At 38.1% G+C, this 21,177-nt stretch overlaps 2 protein-coding genes across 3 annotated transcripts in view; both read right to left on the bottom strand.

Annotated features, from left to right (window-relative positions):
* Positions 1–9,530, bottom strand: part of LOC139949297 (adenylate cyclase type 6-like) — a 149,898-nt gene extending 140,368 nt beyond the window's left edge. For both annotated transcript variants that reach the window (XM_071947711.1, XM_071947712.1), the window contains exons 1-2: positions 9,414–9,530; positions 7,461–8,603 (exon numbers count right to left, since the gene is read on the bottom strand). In XM_071947711.1, the coding sequence (XP_071803812.1) occupies positions 7,461–8,489 (1,029 nt within the window). In that variant the 5' untranslated portion in view covers positions 8,490–8,603; positions 9,414–9,530. The remainder of the gene's footprint in view (positions 1–7,460; positions 8,604–9,413) is intronic.
* Positions 9,531–11,510: 1,980 nt separating this feature from the next.
* On the bottom strand, positions 11,511–20,637 carry LOC139948759 (carbonyl reductase [NADPH] 1-like). The gene is made up of 6 exons (XM_071947073.1): positions 20,334–20,637; positions 18,636–18,899; positions 17,268–17,380; positions 15,516–15,641; positions 14,296–14,440; positions 11,511–13,219 (listed from the first exon to the last, which is right to left on the bottom strand). The coding sequence occupies exons 1-6, from the start codon at positions 20,355–20,357 to the stop codon at positions 13,058–13,060; spliced, it is 834 nt and encodes a 277-aa protein (XP_071803174.1). The 5' UTR covers positions 20,358–20,637; the 3' UTR covers positions 11,511–13,057.
* Between the last annotated feature and the right edge of the window lie 540 nt (positions 20,638–21,177).

The raw sequence follows: 21,177 nt of genomic DNA, 5'->3' as shown, positions 1-21,177 counted from the left end.
CAACATCTTTGTCTCAAAAGAATGATGTTCAAATGTTGAGTTTGAGTCTCACAAAAAAATTATATCTTTCAATCCTGCCGAGTATGACCGACAAAACAGAAGAGAAATCTTCTCTTACATTAGTATTAAAGACACTGGACACTATTGGTAATTGTCAAAGAACAGTCTTCTCACTTCGTGTATCTCAACATAATGCATAAAATAACAAACCTGTGAAAATTTGAGCTCAATCAGTCGTCGTAGATCGCAGTTGCGAGATAATAATGAAAGAAAAAAAAACTTGTCGCACCATAATCACACAAAGTTCTGTGCTTTCAGATAATTGATTTTGAAACCTCAATATCTAAACCTGAGGTCTCGGAATCAAATTCGTGGAAAAAGACTTCTTTCTCAAAAATTACGTTACTTCAGAGGGAGCCGTTTCTCACAATGTTTTATACTATCAACAGCTCCCCTTACCAGGTAAGGTTTCATGCTAGTAACTATTTTGAGTATTTACCATTAGTGTACAATACCTTTAATGAAACAGTTCAGATTATAAAACCTGTGTTCTCATTTTGATTCAAGTCTCTTTTTCTCTTTTCACTTTGAATGTGGTCTTGGTATTGTTAATAAATTTGGTATGCCTTTTTGTCCTAATCCGTTTGTGCTGTTCTTTTTGATTTGCTTACTTGAAAACCGTGCAATTATTTGTTCTAATTTACACATTGGCCCAAGCCAGTTCACTTTTAATTTGTATACTTTTAATTATTCTATTTTGTAGCGTGTAATCTGTATTTTCAACATTATTCAGGCATAAATTGGCTGTGAAGTTTGAATATTATAAATAAACCTATACTATAAACTATAATAAATTAAATCCAGTAAAGATTCTGAACTACAAGTAAACCAGTGTCTTTGAGCGCTGATTTAAACCATGATTGGATACGATAATCTAATGTAATGTATGTTCCTTAATGTTCTGGAGCATCTCCACAGCTTCTCATCAGCTCTATTTGGGGACTAATGCAGTGGGTTAATATTCAACAAGGACACAAAGATTAAAGTGGATGATGTTGATGGGGTTTTTAGCTGCCATGGCAACATGTTAATGCCAGGCGATTTTCTCTGATGACTGGACTCTGAAACGTTTTTATTTATGAAATTTAATTTGTTTTATCTTCAAGGGTAATGTCATAACTATAAGAGCTAGGCCAAATTTCATTCAGCTTTTTTACTGTCAGACCCAGCTTGCTTAGCAGAGGCAGTTTACCAGCCAGAATACCATGTAATGTATTATATACTGTTTGTTGCTGGTTTCCAGCTACTTTCTGCTTAGCAGAACCATGAACAATGTGCTGTCAGCCAGTTTCAACACAATTGGGCCATGGAGGTAGAATTCTACCTCCATGATTGGGCAAAGCGAAACAAATCATGTAATAAAAAAGACTAACACTACAAGCAAAGTACATTGCCAGTGGGGCATTTCAGGGGCACCAAAGCAATGACCAGGGGGCACAGAGGCAACTGCCTTTGTTGCCTCTGTGAAGTATTTGGCCTGAATATATTTATAGTTAACTAGTATCAACTCTCTGTGATTGTGTTATAATTGTCACTACAGACAGAATACAGATTATTCGTAAGAAGTTCTCATGTAAGGTGTCACAGTGGTCAATGCGTTCTTCGATCCAAAGATGTGACAATGTTGTTAACCAATGAATAACTGATGCCTGGGTGATGAAAAGGGCATCACCTTCAGTGAACATGTCAATCAATAACAGTCTAGCCCCTTGCACCTGTTGTTGGATGATAATGGAGACGTTCCCCAATAGTTACTGTAGTCACTTTAAATCAGTGGTTGAGGTTAACATTTTTAACGCTAACAGATTGTCAGGCCCTGAAATAACCACAGCACCCACAGTAATTGCTGAGGCACCCTGTGCCTGTTGCATAGTTCCAATACAATTTTACGTTTTACTCATATAGGGTGTCCCTTATCGGAGGAAAGTTGACGTGCCCCTCCAAGATCCAGGGGTCAATTTCACAAAGATAGTCCTTACTTAGAACTGGTCCTAGGATTTGTTTTAAAAAAACTTAAGCCTAGTCTTAAATAAGGCTGAGCTACTCTTGTTTAAAGATTCTCTGTTAAAACATACAGGATTTTACAAAAACAAATTATGTTATGTAGGAGGATTCGTAGAGCTGACAAAATAGTTGCAGAAAGTGATCATACTTTGTGTGATAAACCAAATGAAAAAAAACTGTGAAACTTTGAGCTTGATCTGTTATTCGAGTTTTGAGACAGGAGTATTATTAATGAAAAAACATGCACAGTAATGTAGTCAGCATTTAACACTGTCATTAATTTTTGTTGTAACAACCAAAATCCGCTGATTGTATTTGTAGGTTTTCAGATACAGTTTTCTCAAGTAAGACTTCATTTGTGATTTCAGAAGGATACTTCACAGAAAAAGTAGTCAATTAGAAATCTTATTAATTAGCTTTCAGACTGCCATTTCAGTTCAGAGCTTCTCAGCCACAGCCAATGCTGCTGAGCGTCTACCTACAATGTAGTCCCAACCAATTTTCTATTATACCCTCCACCCAAGTACTGGTCATAGTTAAAGGCAGTGAACACTAAATTGGTAATTACTCAAAATAATTAATCATGAAACCTTACTTGGTAACGAGAAATGGGGAGCTGTTGATAGTATAAAACATTGTGAGAAACGGCTCCCTCTGAAGTAATGTAGTTTTCAAGAAAGAAGTAATTTTCCATAGTTTGATTTCGAGACCTCAAAATTAGATTTTGAGGTCTCGAAATCATGCATATATGTTGAGATACACCAAGAGAGAAGACTGGTCTTTGACAATTACCAATAGTGTCTCGAAATCAAGCATCTGAAAGCACACAACTTTGTGTCCCTTTCATTACTATCTCGCAACTTCGACGTCCAATTTAGCTCAAATTTTCACAGGTTTGTTATTTTATGCATATGTTGAGATACACCAAGAGAGAAGACTGGTCTTTGACAATTACCAATAGTGTCCAGTGTCTTTAAAAAGCAGGACAGTGCTTTTCAGAACTGAGAAGTCTCCAGAACAATCAGATAATTCTACTCCACAGACATCTGGCATAACAGTTCTCTAAAGAACAAAAACTCTACCTAGCAAGTAGATTCACACATGGTGATACTGCTAACCAAACATATATTGATACCTCACCACGCAATGCCTCAAATCATAAACCTACAGGCGGCAAAATTCCATGGTCGATTCTCGAGACCTATTTATCACACAATTACTAATGCATAATTTCCACCACTCTTCATAATACAAAACATCTCTTCTACTCTACTTACAATTTCATGTGTCCTCACAAGACCTACATTTATAATACACTAGACTCTCTAGAAGACGTGCGGACCCAAATTGTCTGATGTTCTGTAATGAAGTTTCAGAAATGGATTTCTTTGGTCTAGAAGTCAGACTTTAAGACTGCTAGCATCTGTCAGATTCCCACATTGAGGTATAGAAATTCTCAATGTATCTGGTCACATTAGATGACATTTTTTCTTCTTCTTGTATTCAGCTTTTAGTTTCTTAGAATCCTGATATTTTCCATGTGAGCTACTGTACTTCTATTTGCTGCACTTAAGTTATTGCTTTTCTATGTAATCAAATAATTTTTCCTAGGGCATTGTGATTTGATGTGTTAAATGTTAAGCTGCTAAATGATTACTTTTAGAAACCAAACCAAGGTTAACATTTTTTCTTAGTGCAAAGTGTCGTTTGGTTTGTGGATTGTAAGACTCTTTCTTTTCTACATTGTATAAAGTACAATAACAGACCTACTAAACTGTGAAAATTTCCTTTCAAAGGGTAGGAACGTTTTTGAGATCAATCTGAAGGGTTAAATCCATGCAGAAAGAATACTCTGTAATTGGAATCCACAATCATAGACAGGTTTGATTCACAAAAATTTCTCAGGTTGACATTTTGTTGAATCCCTCTCTAAAACAACGTTCATTTGAAGGGAATTGTTTCTCAAAATGTAAAAATATGAACTGTTGCAGTGCTTCATTTGTGTAAATGTTTTGGAGTGACATGTAGTAACTCTGAAAATGAAGGGTACTTCAACAATCTTTTTATATTGGTTTGAATAAGCCACTGGACTCTGGAGTATAATGCCCTCCAACCTGACAAAATGAAATCCAAGCAATGTTTTGATATCGTATTTTTCAACCTGTCTTCTGTTTTAAAAAGAAAATGGGAGGATTTCTAGAAATAAATTATTAAAAGCATGACACACCAACAAATGCAATCCAAAAATGGCAATTACGTGTGTGTACCTCCCTGTAGTCAGCACCTAAATTATCTTTTCATCTAAATTGATTTATTGGATTTTTTTTTTTTTTTTTTAAAGGTTTATTGTAGCTTGCTGTGTTGTGGTTGTTTCTGAAAGCCCTGTTTACAAATGATAAATGAAACCATAGAAATGACCCCCAAGAGTAAACAACATACACAGAGGTTTGTTACAGTACTTTCGGACCCTGGCTCCAAGCCTTAAGTTCCAACCGAAAGTTTACATGGTTGAATTTCCCCGTATCCATGGTGTGGTTTTAAGACCCTACTCCCCAAGCTTGGGCTTATTGATTTTTCCAGAAGGATAGCGGACAATAGAAGGGCCAGCAGGACAATTTGCCAAAGGAAAACCCTCTCTATTGATCGAGGTGGGTAAGGAAACACCAGGGACAAACAAAGAGTATATGTACACAGACTGTCATTATTAAAAGTAGCCCATCCTCCCTTAAAGGCCCTGGCCACTATTGGTAAATACTCAAAATAATTGTGAGCATAAAAACTTACTTGGTATCAAGTAATGGAGAGCTGTTGATAGTATCAAACATTGTGAGAAACGGCTACCTCTGAAGTTAATTTTTGAGGGGAAGAAGTAATTTTCCATTATAACCCTTACCATCAAAAGGGTCCATTTGAATTGATTTGAGACCTCACCAAGCATCTGAAAGCACACAACTTGTGCGAAAAGGGTGCTTTTCCTTTCATTATTATCTCGTAACTTTGAAGACCAATGGAGCTCAAATTTTCACAGGTTTATTATTTTATGCACATGTTGAGATACACCAAGTGAAAAGGCTGGTCTTTGACAATTACCAAAGGTGTCGAGTACCTTTAAAAGTAGCCCATCCTCCCTTAAGGGTAGAGGAGTATCTAAGCAAGCAAGACAATCCTTGTCCTTCTAATCAACATCTCTACTTATTGGGAATAGGGATAATCTTATCTTGAAGATTATGTCATCAATAGGGGCTGGGCTTTTGAAAATAGCTACATGTAGTTTGACGTCATGCGAAGTTGTAAGACATCCTGGAGATACTGGGACATCATTTTAATGAAGCGTCTTTATTTTGGAGGGAATTTTTGATTAGCTAAAAATGTCTGTTGTGGACAATTCACAAACCATTTTAAAACTCAGCATCTGCTAACAATTCAAATCCAGGTTGATTGGATATAACTGTCTAAAAAAGCTTAAAGATTTGGGTGATTTAAACCTTTCGAACGACAAAAGACGATCAATACAACTTTCAATTATTGATTTTTGAAATCAGCACATTTAAAGTAAAAAAGGATCACACACCTCACAATAATACAGGACTAGTTTACAGGACCCAACTTTACTAAAATGTCTGCAGTGTGTCAGTAGATCTCAGGTCTTGCAACTAATTAAATCATTGTTGCTACGAAAGTTTATTCAGATTTGTATGTAATTTATTTAGTAGATTTGTGCTACCAGTGCTTCCTTACTTGTACAATAGAAGTAGTGGAAGAAAATCCACTTGGACAACACCTACAAATCAAAATCTTTTAAGTATTCGCTGAATTTTTATGGGGTTTGAGAAAGTACACCAAAATTACGAACAAAAACCAGGCTGTGGGGCTTGTACGGTTGCTGTAGTAGGGTATTCTCACCCGCCCCAATGACAAAAGTACTGGACTTTCGCTAGTGGTCCAGTGGGCATTTCAGGCCCTTAAATATCGCTGGACCAGAATTATTTAATTACAACAAGTACCTAAAAACAACAATATTTGAAATATTTGCTGAAATGGTGTGAGTTTTGGGAAGTTACACCAAAAGTATGATCAAATACTAGGCTTTACAACTTGTACATTTCTGGCAGTGTATTATTGCCCACCCAATGACAAAAGGGACTCCAGCAATGCATTCTCTACAAATTGGTTACAAGTGGGTTTTTTTCCAGGAAGAAAAGGTGGAATAGAGTTTAAGTAAATATTTCACTGTCCTTGCCTACTACCGGTACCCACCTTGGCATCACTTAAACACCTACACTTCCTCATATGCTTTTATACCCTAAAGTTACAAGAAGAAACGCAAATAGCTGTTCCACTGAAGAGGGAGTTTTTCTTGTTTATTTTTGTCTCCTCTAAGTGGCCACTACCTCAGGTGGCATTTAAGCCCTGTTTTGTGTCTAGTTCGGAAAGCCAATTTTTAATTGGCTTAAGTCCAATTTGCTCTAGAGAAATATTTCAATTGAGTTTTCCTATCACAAGCAACTCAAGTAAAATGTGTGGAACATTGGTAAAATAATTAAATCTGGTAAAATGTATAATAAAAACAACTTGATTATTATTTCTCAAGTGAAACTAGATTCCTATATGGCTTGGGTGTAAAAACACACGCTGCTTTCTTATGATCCATTCTGAAGAGTCAATTATTTGTTCAACTTAATTTTATTTTGTTTATTGGTTTATTAATTTATTTGCTTATAATCCACCCACCTTATTTTTATTTTTTTCCCCCATAATCAATCATATAAATTATTGCTAAGTGGAAGACCAATATCAATTACCAATGCCGATACCAATTGCAAATTTCGCCACTTTTATCAAATTTCAGTAGAATCAATAATTGTAGCTAATTCTAATGGTTGTTCAGTTAATTTTTCACAAGCTTTATCAATATTTGAACATAGCGTCTGTTAATTATAACAAGACAACATTGTACTAGACTTTAATTGAATACCATCAAATTACATCACGGTTCGGTAGAAAAAATTTAATTAGAAAACACATTCAACAATCTTGATATAAATATTTCTGTTGCATTAAATAATTCAGAATCATGGGTTCGAATTTATAAGTAAGTTAAAAATAACCTCAGTCTCAGGCGGTCTTGTAGTTTTGCGTGTCGATGAAATAATGTTCTGCGCAGCATTTTCAGTGGAACAAAAATATTTTTAACCCAAGAACTGAATTTCAATTTAATTCTTTTTTGTGGACGTTTAAACTTAAAAGCTTAAATTACAAAATGTTTAGTAAATCTCAACTAATGTTTAGAAAGACTGTCGGACTTGTTCAGTTGTGGAGTTACTAGCCCAATGCTAAAATTAATGGACCCTGGCAAGTTGAGTATTTTAAAATGCAAGAGAAATGGTTTAACTCACCTGTTTCCATAGAAATGTGTCCATATAATTCTTGGCAATGGCGCAAATTATATGAATGACGGCAAAGGATAAGCCACTTATAACTGCCAGACGCATCCTGATTGGTAACAGTGTGTAAACCATGTAAATGAAGAAAAGCGTCGTCCAAACTCCTTTAGATGCCGAGCGCGGATACGCATCCAATACGTCGATGATGGTAACAGCTGTTAACGAAACGATAACAATGTAGCAGACGACGCTGAGCTGGAACTGGCTAAATGCACTCCGGTAGCACAGAGCGAGCATGATGCAAAACACAATAATTAGAAAACCTAGTAAAATCCCCTTGACCGGAAGTGTTAACCCAGGTACGTAATGAAAGACGATCATCACAATGAGAATAATGATGATCAGAATCAAAAGGTTTGTCAGGGAACTCTTGTTCAAGCTGAAGAAATAACGCTGATAAAGTTGCTCCAGCTGCTGCGATTTAAACTTCTTGGACTTGAACACCTTTGAGATTCCTTTGATGGATTCCATGCACGATGAGCCGCGTCGCGTCTCGTCGCGTTCTCGTACCCCCCGACCGTTCACTTCTTGAAGTTCAACGGATCGGACTTGGACATCTCCGTTCTTCCCCATCTCGGCGGTTATCTTCCCGGGTCGCATCTTACCGGGCTTCTTCTCTTCGTGCATCCCCACATCTTTTGGCTCTGTCGCATCCCAGGCTGACTTCCGGCTTTTACTTGATGTAGCACTTGCGGGTCTCTGGTGATTCTTACTGGTGCCCCCGGGCGGCATGGTTCTGTTTATCTCGCCCTTTGAAGGCAAGTCGACGTGATCTATCTCCTCACCACTCTCAGGTCCCACGTCAACTTTATGTCGTAATTTATGCTGTTTCTTTTTCTTCTCGGCGCTTTCATCCACGCATAAGGCTTGTTTTTCGTCCTCTTCTTTCCATGCAGTGCGTTGTATGCTGCTCCCACTTGTAGCAGAACCTGGCGCCGACTGGCTCGGGCCGAGCTCGGCTGTGTTGCTCTGGGCTGACATGAGGCTGGCTGGTCACTGCTTCTTGAACGACACTAAGGGATGGCCCGTTGCCAACTACTGTACCGCACACACACTCATCATTGACTTGCTAATGCATGGTGATCACTAGGCAGCCTGTAGCACATATAAATAATCAAGGGTTGTCAAACTTTAATACAGATTTTAAATAACTTGTGGGTAATGGTTTAAACTAACATTTTCAGGAGTTATCTAAAATGAAAATTCAACTTAAAATGTTAATACATTCAGGAACACCTCCATTATAGACATCATTGTTGAATGCAGAACTGAATTCAGTTTCCATAATTTTAAATTGACAATGGTCTACATTTTTATAATCCAGATTTAGGATTGGAAGTAGAGGTTTTTGAAGTTTACTGTAGGCCCCCTATTGCTTTTAAAAAAAAATACCTCAAATCTAGTTGAAGAAATTCTTAATTAATTTTTTTTAATACAAATTTCATGAAAACCTCCAGTCACTGATTTTTTTCAAGACGATTGTCGAATGTCGAGTGCATAGAAATTATTAACAGATTAAGCTTGCTTCCTTCCACGAACAAGACATTCCCATTTTTATTTATCAAAACAACTACTTAACAATAACATACCATAGTTTATTTTATCAGATTCGTGTTCGAAAATAAACAATTATGGGGGGTGTAGTGTGTTTTGCGAAGTGGTCAAATATTTATTTACTCAACATGCTCAATGTTTTGTGTTGCTATTCGCGTCTTCAACATCGCTACTGTCAGTACTGACGGCTTTTAACAACACTCAATGCAACACGCACGGCAAAGCTCTTAGCTTTTCACCCGCGGTAAATGTTTTTGTGACCCGTACAATTTCACCCCACAAATGCCTGTTTAGCCCCTCTAAAAGGGGTGACAATCCCTCAATTGTGTCAACAAGTTATCTTTGTTTTACCTTGAATCCAAATGTAGCATTTCAGCGTCTTTGCGTGGTCTAAAACGGTCCTTTGGTACGATTTTGCGGTGGTCGTCTGGCGTGTTGATGAGGAGGTGGCCATTTTGTCAGAAACGCAACACATGTATTGTGTATGGACGTTTCACGCACGATAGTATGCCTTGGTTTAATTATGCGGAGTCTGTGTAGTTTGGTCTCCCCAGAAACGGAGCCAAGCTAAATATTTGTGGCCTCCGTGTCTTCAATTAATTAGCCTGACGTCATGATTGCATCAACAACTTGTTTGTGTTTTGTGATTAAATTTATTTTACAGTGGGGGGGGGGGGGGGGTGGTTCATTTCTTTTATTTAATCTAAGCGTTGTAATTATTTTAATAATTTAATTATAACTGAACATCCAGGGAAACTGCGAATGATGGGCAGTTTGGAGAAACAATTAATTTGCGAGCGCAAAAAATTAACTCCTTCATTTCAACATGAATACATATGGGGCAAATACTAGCAAAATGAGAAGATGTGATAAAATGAACATGTTTTTTTTTTTTTTTTTTTTTTTTACAAAATAATGATATTTGGCCGGTGATTACGGCTCCGAATTGGTTGCTTTTTTCTCAGTGTTGTTTTTTATTGAATGAGGGTTTGTAAAATTATTCCTCCATGGTCATATAATTTGGATTGCATTTGGTTATTTATTTTTTGTTTTGTTTGTTGTGGTTTTTTTTTTTTTGTAACCGCGTTTAATTATTTGTTTAGAGTGCTGCCGTGAGAATTATTTTAACTATAGAAATAAAAATTCAAATCCCCTTTTTGGGGGGATTTGCAAATGATTATTGAACCCCATGCAGCCCCCCCCCCCCCCACCCCCAAATTTGTATTTTTAATTTTTAATTACCTATACTTTGCCCGGTCTAGAATTTGTTGTATCACTGCCCAAAACCGAGCAAGATTATTTTTCGTTTCAAGGAATTTATAATAATATAAAATTTGGAGAAGTTTGCCATAGTCGGAGAAATCAATCAGCCTTAACTAGTAAGAGAGTACTGGAACAGAATTAAACAATTTCAAAACGTATCAAAGTCCCATTTAATTTGTTGTACGACCACAGTGCGATGTGTTTTCGTTTTAAACAATAACTACCAATATCATTTTGCGAAATTAATCAGATAAATAATAAATTAATGGTAACATTTTGCGAAAAGTCTCCGAAGTGACCAAATAAAACTTTAAAGAGCCCGCCTCGAAACTCGGTTGAGTGGGCGCAGAGTGGACGTCATAAACAGCGCCACCTTGTGGTCAAAGGCAGGATAAACTAAACTCGGGCAACCTATCTATAAAATCAAAACGGTGAATTAATTAAACAAAAAACATAGGCTTACATGTTTTAAAAACCCTGTTGATGATCAAAATCTCGTTTTCATTAGTAAAAGGTTTTCTTTTATCTTTCAAAACTGGGAAAATTGGACTTGCACAATGAAGTCTGACAAAGTAACCTGCCATTTACTTTTTTCCAACTCTACTGAAGGTACTTTATCATAATTGCTTCTCTCCTCCCATGAGTACAAGAGTACCAGTGAGAGCTTGAGATTAACACGCGATAGACTGGCATCATTTCCATGGGGAATAGAAATATCCTCAACTGCTTAACGGGAAGGTACACGTTCGGTAACTACTCAAATCAAATTGATTAACTTAAAAACTGACTTAGTAACGATCATTGGGGAGCTGTTGATGGCATAAAACATCTGAAGTAACCTGGTTTTGTAGAAAAAGGAAATTTCTCACTTAAATAGTAAAAGACTTCTAACTCTTTTATTCCTATCTGGAAGCACACAAATTCGTTCAACAAGGGTATTTTTTTCTATCATAGTTTTCTCGCAACTTCGATGACCAATTGAGCTCAAATTTTCACAGGCTTATTCTTTTATGCTGTTAATGGGATACACCAAGTGAGAACACCGTCTTTGACAATTATTACCAAACGTGTACAGTGCCTTTAATGACATTAAAACCGGGTATAAACGCCGGCCTGAAGAGCCATAATTGGCTCAGGAAAATATACACAAATTCACCATCAAACAATAAGCTTGCACACACTTCATTATCAATAAGTTCATTGTTTATTAGCATCCTCCTTTGGAATAGAAAAAATCTAGACTATTTAAAAAACAATATATAAAGATTTCATAAAAACAATTATATACTTCTGTGTCAAAAACTTGTTTTGACACAAAAATTAATGTGCGTGCATGATTCATCAATTTAATTGTTTGATTATTTCTCATACAGCACAACTAGATCTGATGTCAGAAATGAGAGGAAATCTTAATGGTTTTATTTGATGTACAAGGAAAATCCCAATTGGGAGAAACCCACTCAATCAGGTACAGATTTTAAACCCAATCCACACGCAAGGCATGTGAGGTGGGATTCGAACCGGGGTCCACTGAGGTGAAGGCTGGGAAACAAACCACTGAGCCAACCTGATCCCCTTATTTTTATGATGTATATATTTGTTTAACACCAGCTGATCTGATGATCTGAAGGAACTAAGGCATGAGAAAAGGGGGTGTGTGACAGCAAATAAGGGAATCAATGTGTTGTGAAGAGGTTTTCAACTAGTGGTTTAATCCCGGCAAGGCCTGGTTCTTGATAATTTTACCGAGACGAAGTCGAGGTAAATAAATTATCAAGAACCAGGCCTCGGCGGGTTGAAACCACTAGTTGAACACCGATTCAACACACTTTGATTCCCATTCATAAATACCTTTTTGGTAAAAAACATCAACAATTTTGGGTCAAAAAGTAAAATAAATGCAAAAATTATAATTGTTCAATGATTTCTTTCAACACAACACCCCTCCAGCTATGAAATGGTAAAGCCCTCCGCCGCCCTCGAGTAAACAATACAACTCCTTATAAGGGGGAATGCTGTGCGCATCGCTCGTATCGCGTGATGTGGCACGACTGACTCAGCTGTTGCTTTCGACCAATAGGAATGAGAAAACTGTCTTATAAGAATAGGTGCAAGCTAGCGTGTCACGCCCATGTTTCAACACTTTTTACTGGACATAAACAAAGGTTTATACACACCCACGTGACGCCCTCTCCACCAATAGGAACAGCGAAACTGTCTGAGGTATTTATGAATTAAGAAATTGAAAGCCGAGGACACTATTTGTAATTACTCAAAATAATTATTAGCATAAAACCTTACTTGGTGACGAGTTATGGGGAGAGGTTGATGGTATAAAACAGTGTGAGAAACGGCTCCCTCTGAAGTGGCGTGGTTTTTGAGAAAGAAGTCATTTTCCACGAATTTGATTTTGAGACCTAAGATTTAGAATTTGAGGTCTCGAAATCAAGCGTTTGAAACCACACAACTTAGTGTGACAAGGGAGTTTTTTCTTTCATTATTATCTCGCAACTTCGACAACCGATTGTGCTCAAATTTTCACAGGTTTGTTATTTTGTGCATATGTTGAGTGTGTTGGGCAGGTTCTGCAATTCTACCATGAGTTGTCCAGTGCTCAGTCTGAATACAAGTAGACTGGCGTATCAGCCCCTTCATCTGAAGCCTTTCCCATTGTGCACCGGCATAACCAGAGAAGGGGGGGGGGGGGTAGAGGGCAGTTTACGGCCCTTAATCTACCAAGAATTGTCAAGTGCTCTGTCTGAATACATGTTGCCATTGAATCCTGCGGAGCCAGGTTGTAGCATGGCCAAGTAGACTGGCGTATCAGCCCCTTCATCTGGAGTCTTTGGCCCCTTGTGGCTTGACATATCAGTATCCACGTAACCAGGGCAGCACTGTTTTAGGAAATAAAACAAACACAGAAAAGAACTAAATTAAAGTCAAGGTACCCATGTGAGTATAAAACAAATTTCAATCTGAAAACTTACAAGTTTCATGCCAGTACCAATCATCTAGATAAATACATAACAAAAAAGAAAAAAAGAACAAAAAAAACATCAAGAGAACATTCTTTGAAAACCAAACAAAATCATCGTTCTTTTTTGCTCTTTATGCAAAATAAGACTGATCAGAACAGAACAGAATTCCAACGAAACTTTAAAAAGTCAAACATTTTGTTGTTTTCAGTAAGGCATAACCATCTAATGTGATTAAATTTTCACAAGTTGTGGCGAAAACTTTAAAAAAGAGAATGAACAGCACTTGAATTTCATCTTTGAGAGGGCAACTTATTTTTATTTTGCAAAGGGCACTTCCATTGGAAAATCTTAAAGTCAGTGGGGAACTTTTGAAGGGGGCTCCATGGCCTGGATAAATTTACTCTTCCAACTTCAAATAACGGAAATTGTACAAAACACATCTATAGACTTAGCAGATGCTAAAGTTGCATCAGGGATAAAGAATGTTATTTGGTTTTAGTCTTACACTCATGTGAGTAAGCACTGTATACTCGGTACTTCCACGGAGTTCTGTTAACGAAATTCACAGGCAAATTACTCAGGTGGAATTCAAACCCATGACCTTTGCCATTCTAGGGCAGATGTCCTACCAACTAGACCACCGAGATTGCCCAGTAGCTAGAGGCAGTTCACATCCAATGTTTTAGCATTATCAATTTCTTTGTGAACACATGAAGCAATTTATAATAGACCGTACGCACATGATGTCATTTCAGTAGGGCGCCCTCACCTAGAGGTCAAAAGGCAGTTGTTCATGGACAATCCTGTGTGCTGCGCATACAAATCTGTGCGTTTCGATTGTTTCGTCACCGTTTTACCTCTAAGATGGAGCTGGATGACGTCAATGCATAAGGTCTATTCATACAGCTAAAAACTTTTCAAAAGCGCCTTTGGTTGCAAATATTGACAACAACATATTAATTTTTTTAAAGGATTATCAGTAGACGACTTACCGCCATAATAAGGATGTCATCTTTAGGATTCTCATTCTGTTTTTTCTGTGCAAGTGCCTTCGTTGCAGCAATAACTCCAAGTTTAGTCGTACCGTATGCAGAGTTCGGCCAGCCTTTGCTCAGATGGTCACCTTGGTTAGCGATCCTGCACGAAACATAGTAATAACAAAGTCTTATATAGCGCAGGTATCTACCAACAAGGTACTCAAAGCGCCGAGTATATACAAACTTTCAGAAAGATATGTTGTTGCAGTGATGAATTCTGAGACCCAATTATTTAGCACCTTATAAGGGTTTACTAGGTGCTTCAGTGCATTCAGCAGCCACAGCCAGGAGCACCGGGCGAACCCCTTCTCTTTTCGATAAGTGCACTGGGTTCTTTTACATGCGTTACACAACACATGGGACCAACTGCTTTACATCCCATCCGAAGGACGAAGCAATAATTAAGTGTCTTGCATAAGGAAACACGTGTCACAGCTGGGGATTCGAACCCACACTCTGCTGATCAGAAACACCAGTTTTTGAATTTCGGTGCTCTAAACCGCTCGGCCACGACACTTCCATGGCACATTTCAATGTTAATTTTTGTATTTCGGTGCTCTAAACCGCTCGGCCACGACACTTTCATGGCACGTTTCAATGTTAATTTTAACAAATATTTGTACAATTCAACAATTTAAAAATCTGCTCTGCGGCAGAAGAGAAGTCTCTTGAATTCAGAAAAATCTACACAGCGGTAGTAGAGTATATAGCCAGTCAATTCTCAAAAGACAAAATTACCCTAGCAAGTAGATATATACATATTGTGTTAGCGCAAAACAAATACACATTGATACGTCACCATGCAAGTCAAATCCCACAATTGAATTTGTGTTAAAAAAAATTGCCATGGGTATTTTCAGTTTCAAGAATTGTTCACTACAAACATATTTGATGTTGTTAAAATAAAGTTTTCATCCGACTTTTTTTCTTGTTTTTTTTTTATACACACAAGACTTGCACAGTCTATTGACTGATGACTGTCATCTTTGTGGAAGTACTTACTAAAAAAATATTTCATGAGAATCATGCTTACCAGATTTTGGTTACCAGCCAAAACAGCATGCCGTCTGTACCAATTGTGACTGGTATCCTGCTCTTTTTTAAGCAATATTTGTTGTTTAGTTCATAAATACAACAGTGTATTATTGACTCTCATCTTTGTGGAAAGTACTTACTCAACAAATTCTTTCATAAGAAGTGCAACATCTTCCTCTGTCTTGGCAGCTCTTATACGATCTTTGTTCTCCTCACTCAGTTTCTTGAAAGCAAAATTTCCAGCCATGCTGGCCACATTGACTACCCTACAGAAAAACAAATGCATTAAATTCTTGTAACTGATTATTTTTAGTTTATTATTTCAGTTGCAGGCCCTAGGATGTGGAATTCCCTTCCAAACTCAACCAAAAGTTCTAGCTCAGTTACCTTGTTCAAAAGGTCTCTGAAAACATTAATTTTCAATCAGTAAATCTTGCATCGCTTGGCCTGCGATTTTAGTCAAAGAGAGACCGGCTTTGCGCGGGACTTTCTTGGCTAAATGCTGCTAGCTTTGCCTAGTCGAGGTTTTCCTCTTGGTTTTTGATTGCATTCCCTTTTTTTTCTTTTTTTCCTGTCATTCTCTGAGTGCTTTGTAACTTTAGGAAAAGGCGCTATATAAATGGTATTATTATTATTAATGAAGTTTACAATCTCAGGATTACTTCACGAAGGCGAAGCAGGCGATTGCCTCTATGCCCCCTGGTCATTGCTTTGGTGCCCTTGAAATGCTCCAGTAGAAATTTACAATTTTCTCATAGGGTGCTCTGTCCTAAACCAAACAAAAGTCTGAAAGATCTCATCCCTGGAAATGAGTAAATGGAGCCCCTCTTTTAAAGTCACTGGACAATATTGCTAATTACTCAAAATAATTGTGAGCATAAAAACTTTACTCGGTAATAAGCAATGGAGAGCTAATGATAGTATAAAACATTGTGAGAAACTGCTCTCTCTGAAGTATATTCCACTGAAAGTATATTCCACTAAAATATTTGAATTTGATTTAGGGACCTCAGAATTAGATTTTGAGGTCCCGAAATCAAGCATCTGAAAGCACCCAACTTTATGTGACAAGGGTATTTTTTCTTTCATTATTATCTCGCAACTTTGATGACCAATTGAGTTCAAATTTTCACAGGTTCGTTATTTTATGCATATGTTGGGATACATCAAGTAAGTAGACTGGTCTTTGACAAAATTTACAAATAGCATCCAGTGTCTTTAAAACTTGAAGTACATCTCAAAAAAATACAGCACGCGGATTTACAAGTTTGTTTAGTTGAAACAATTTTTGTTTTAATCCAAGTCGCCAGGCACACGAGGCCTGAAGACCACTTCAAGGTGTGGGCTACAATTATTTTGTTCCAGAGGCCTTTGCCAACTACTCCTGGGGCTGAAACAGAGTTACCCCTTTCACAGTCCATACGGATGTAGGCTTGGGTATTATCAGTCCGAAGCCTGGCCGGTAGAGCAGAAAGCACTACCTCCCCAATTTTATGATTTTATGTAGCAAGTGTCACGACCGGGATTAAAATTCACACTCTTCTGATCAAACACCAGGGGCCAATTTCATAGAGCTGCTTAAGCAAAAAATTTGCTTAAGCACGAAAATAGCTCGCTTATTTTACACATGTTACTGGCCAAAATTTCCTGCCATATACATTGCTTATGACTAGTATTAAGCTGTTGTTTACTTAGCATTACAATTGAGTGGAGTCTTGGCTGGTAATCTGATTTTACTAAGCAATGAAATTTTTGCTTAAGCAAAAATATTTGCTTATGGCAGCAAGCTCTATGAAATTGGGCCCAGAGCGTGAATCCGGTGCTCTTAACCGCTCGGCCATGTAAAAATGATTGACAAATACTGACAATAAAAATATTTAGGAAAACTGTACCTTCCACCCGGTCTCACTAGAGGAATGAGGGCTTTGCAAACATACACTGTTGATGTGTAGTTAGTTGCCATGGTGACGGTTGCCTGGGTGCCAAATGGTTCAGTTGCGGCAGCCTGTTTAAGGGATTGGAAAAACAAAAAAATTAAGAAATAAGTCAAAGAGGTTGAGGTCACCTGACTATGTAGACATACGAAGAAGGGACACTGCACTTGTGACAGCAGATGAAATTTCTACATGCATGAGGGACAGGGAGCTCAAGGCTCAATTTTAATTATCCTGCAGCTGATTTCATTAAACTGTAAGGATTAACCCTATCCCGCGTAGGCCTAACCCTTGTCCGAACTTAGGATGGGTTCAATGTGTCCTAACGTCTATGGTTACGGAACTTAACTCGTCCCAAGTCCTACGATTAATCTTAAGTTGGGAAGAGTTTGGTGAAATCGACAGCCGTACGCATAAAAAGTTGCTGAGCACAGAAAAATCTTGCTTAACAGAAACTGGTTACCAGCCAAGATTCCATAATGTTTACATTATTGCAACACTAATTTTTTTTGCTAAACAAAGAAAGTTGCCAAGCAGTATTTTCTGCTTGCTTTATGAAATTGAGCCCTGGGAACAACTGTTGTAACATCAATGACCAAGGACACCACTTGAAATAGGAGAAGTCAAGAATTGAAGGACTGAACTTTGGATGACCCAGGCTTGAGTCACAATGGTCGCCGACTCATACTCGGACACAACCATTCCGTTCCTACTTCCATCTCAAATCGACGCAAGACTTTGGATCACAACAATGGGAAACTTTTGAGACGTTGGCGGCAGCAGACATAACGGTCTTTTCTTTCCGGTTCTGAATGTGCGCGGACATGCTCAATATTGCACGGATAGGTCTGAGCAAGTAAGTACACTACTGGCGAGGACTGTCCCATTGTGTGTTTTGACAACCAAGTAAGCTTGGGCGATATCACGATATTATCGAATATCGCGATACTAACTTGGAAACGATTTTGATATCGGATCGATTTGTTTTTTATCGAAATATCGCGATATATCGCGATATATTGCGATATATCGCGACATCGATTAAATATCGCAATATCGGGATGTATTTTCTAGCTGAGACATCATACACCCCATAGATTTGGAGTAAAACCAGAAGAATAGGTCATTAGAACACCTCTCTTATGCTGTGACTGTCTCTTCTACAACTTTCACTGGGAGTTTGAAGACTGATGATGTCAAATTTAATTAATCGCGATTATATCGAACATCGTGATATATTGTCGGCGATATATCGTGAATAAAATAAATTGATATCGCCCAAGCTTAGTGTTTTGACAACCAAGTTCAATTTCTTGCAACACAAACCTTGAATGCAATTCCTGCATTGTTGATCAGAATGTCCAAACCTCCGTATGTTTTCTTCAAGTAGTCTCTGAGCCTGTCCACGCTGGTTCGGTCGTCGATGTCTAACTGATGAAACTGAGGCTTGAGACCTTCCTGGTTGAGTTTAGCCACGGCTTCTTTACCCCTTTCTTCATTTCGTGATGTGAGGTAGACAACACCATTGTCAAGTTGCTTGCATAGCGCTCGTACGGCGGCAAACCCAATGCCTTTGTTGCTACCTGTGACCTGAAGGAAGAAACTTTTTTAATAAACAAGTTTGACAATAGAAAAAAAACAAAACCCAAAACGTCCATATCTTTGTACTTTCTCCTCGGACTTGCCGACCAGCCAACAAGTCACTGATTAACGGCCCAGTCACACAGGCCCCAATCACGATAACGAAAACGCTATCAATGCACGCCCTTCATTGCTTGAATAAGCTTGGGCGTATTCTGTGCAGAGCAATTCAACCAATGGAATGCCTTCTCTTTGCGTCGTTATCATTGTAGTGGGACTGGGGCTGTACTCGGGCATGATATTTCAAACTTGAACCTTGGAATAAAGTAAAGGACAAGTTTCTGTTTCCAGCCACCAGTTTTATGAGATATTACTTTTTGTAAAAATGGGTGGCAGAATACGGACATTTTTTCAAAGTATGCAAATATCTTTTTATGAGATATTACTTTTTGTAAAAATGGGTGGCAGAATACGGACATTTTTTCAAAGTATGCAAATATCTTTTTATGAGATATTACTTTTTGTAAAAATGGGTGGCAGAATACGGACATTTTTTCAAAGTATGCAAATATCTTTTTGTTTTAAAAGAGTACAGAGCCCCGGTTACTTAGTCTTAGAAAGATAAGAAGTAGGAATATTTTATCAAATTCAAGGCTAACCTACAATGCAGTTTGTTGCGATAACGTAACGAAACCCTCCTCCTCATACTACTACGAGTATAACAGATATTGTCAAAATTCGAAAAAAGGAATAGGAATACAGCGCCCCAGTTACTGGGTCTACCATGTGTGTACTTCTAGAAACTATATTAAGGCTCCCCGTGAGCTCACAGGGGAGCCTTATAGTTTCTAGAAGTAAGGGAGGGTTGGCTCTGAAAAGAGCCGGTTTTTACTATTTTATTTATAGTTTCTTATTTCTCCACTCCATGCAAAGCTTCCTTCAAAAAATACTTAACAAACTAACCATTTGCTAGCCCCATAAATTCACACGCAAAATTCACTTGATTTTTACTCAAAATCTGTGATACCTATTTGAACGATTCCAAGTGTAGTGCTATCTGCAACTTCTGAAGCATTAGAATTAGATCGGTAAGTTTCATGATGCAGAACGTTGCAAATGGTTTTTCAAGGATTCCGAAAGGTTTTGACATCAGTGGTGCTGGGGCCAAGGATATGGAGTGGATTGGACCGATTTATGGGGCTAACCATTTGCTTACTAACCCCTTTAAACTTAATTATTTAAAGGCCCGGCATACTCCGCATAGGCCTAAGAAATGAGTTTTGACTAATTTTCACGCCCCTACACACAGGGTCACAGGCCCTCTCTTCGAAGTAGGACTAGACTCTGGTCTGGAGTAATGAAATATGACTGCAGTCTTTCTTCAATTCAATTCAAGCATGGAATTAAAGTTACACGATCTTTATTTACTTAAAATATACTCACCAGAGCTACTCGAGGTGAAGCCATCTTCCCAAATTTCTTCAACACAACAAAATAAAAACTTTAAAAAATGGGCTTATCCGTAAAATAAAACGTAGCGCAAAGTTTCTATGTGATTGTGAGGTTGAATAAAAATGAAAGATACTTTACTGACTAAATCACTGACTAAATCACTGAAGGTTTGTAGAGGACCAACGCCTACGAGTTTTGTGAAGTATGTGTGTAGATTTATGGCAAATGTTACCGTTGCTGTAAAGCGTGACACAGCAGTCTTGCTTCGCTCTGGTGGTGTGGTGTAATTTGTTGAATGTTGGGTGGTAGTGTCAGATTCATTTAGTCTGAACCCCATATTCGAGCTGTCTCTGTTATCACCACAATCACATTAAACGCGTGTAGGTACTACTCGCTACACGGACGCAGCAATGTGAGCTTTTAATCTCATGACGGTGAAGGGCAGACATAGGAGAACTTTGTGTGGATGGTGTGGCCTAGGAATTCACCGGGCAAAAAGGGGGCGTGGCGAATGATGTCTAGGGTCCAAAAAAGGGCCCATGTCGCATGCAATAATGTCCTCTATGCATACTATCCGGAGGACATTATTGCATATGCAATAATGTCCGCCAGACGGTTTTGCATATGCAATCGTGTTTGCCCGGACGCTGCTGCATAATGCAATTGTGTCCGCCCCGTGCAAAACCATCCTTGCAGTAAATTAAATGCCCTTAGTCGGCGGAACACGTCCGCCATTTTCATACAAGCTAAGTGCATGTCATGAATGTCATGGGAAATGTTTGGCCATTGGGTATTTGCTGCAATCATAAAATACGTGAATAATCATGCTGCATCA

The sequence above is a fragment of the Asterias amurensis genome, chromosome 16 (assembly GCF_032118995.1).
Source record: "Asterias amurensis chromosome 16, ASM3211899v1".
Lineage (NCBI taxonomy): Eukaryota > Metazoa > Echinodermata > Asteroidea > Forcipulatida > Asteriidae > Asterias > Asterias amurensis.
This window is presented reverse-complemented; position numbering and strand designations above follow the sequence as displayed.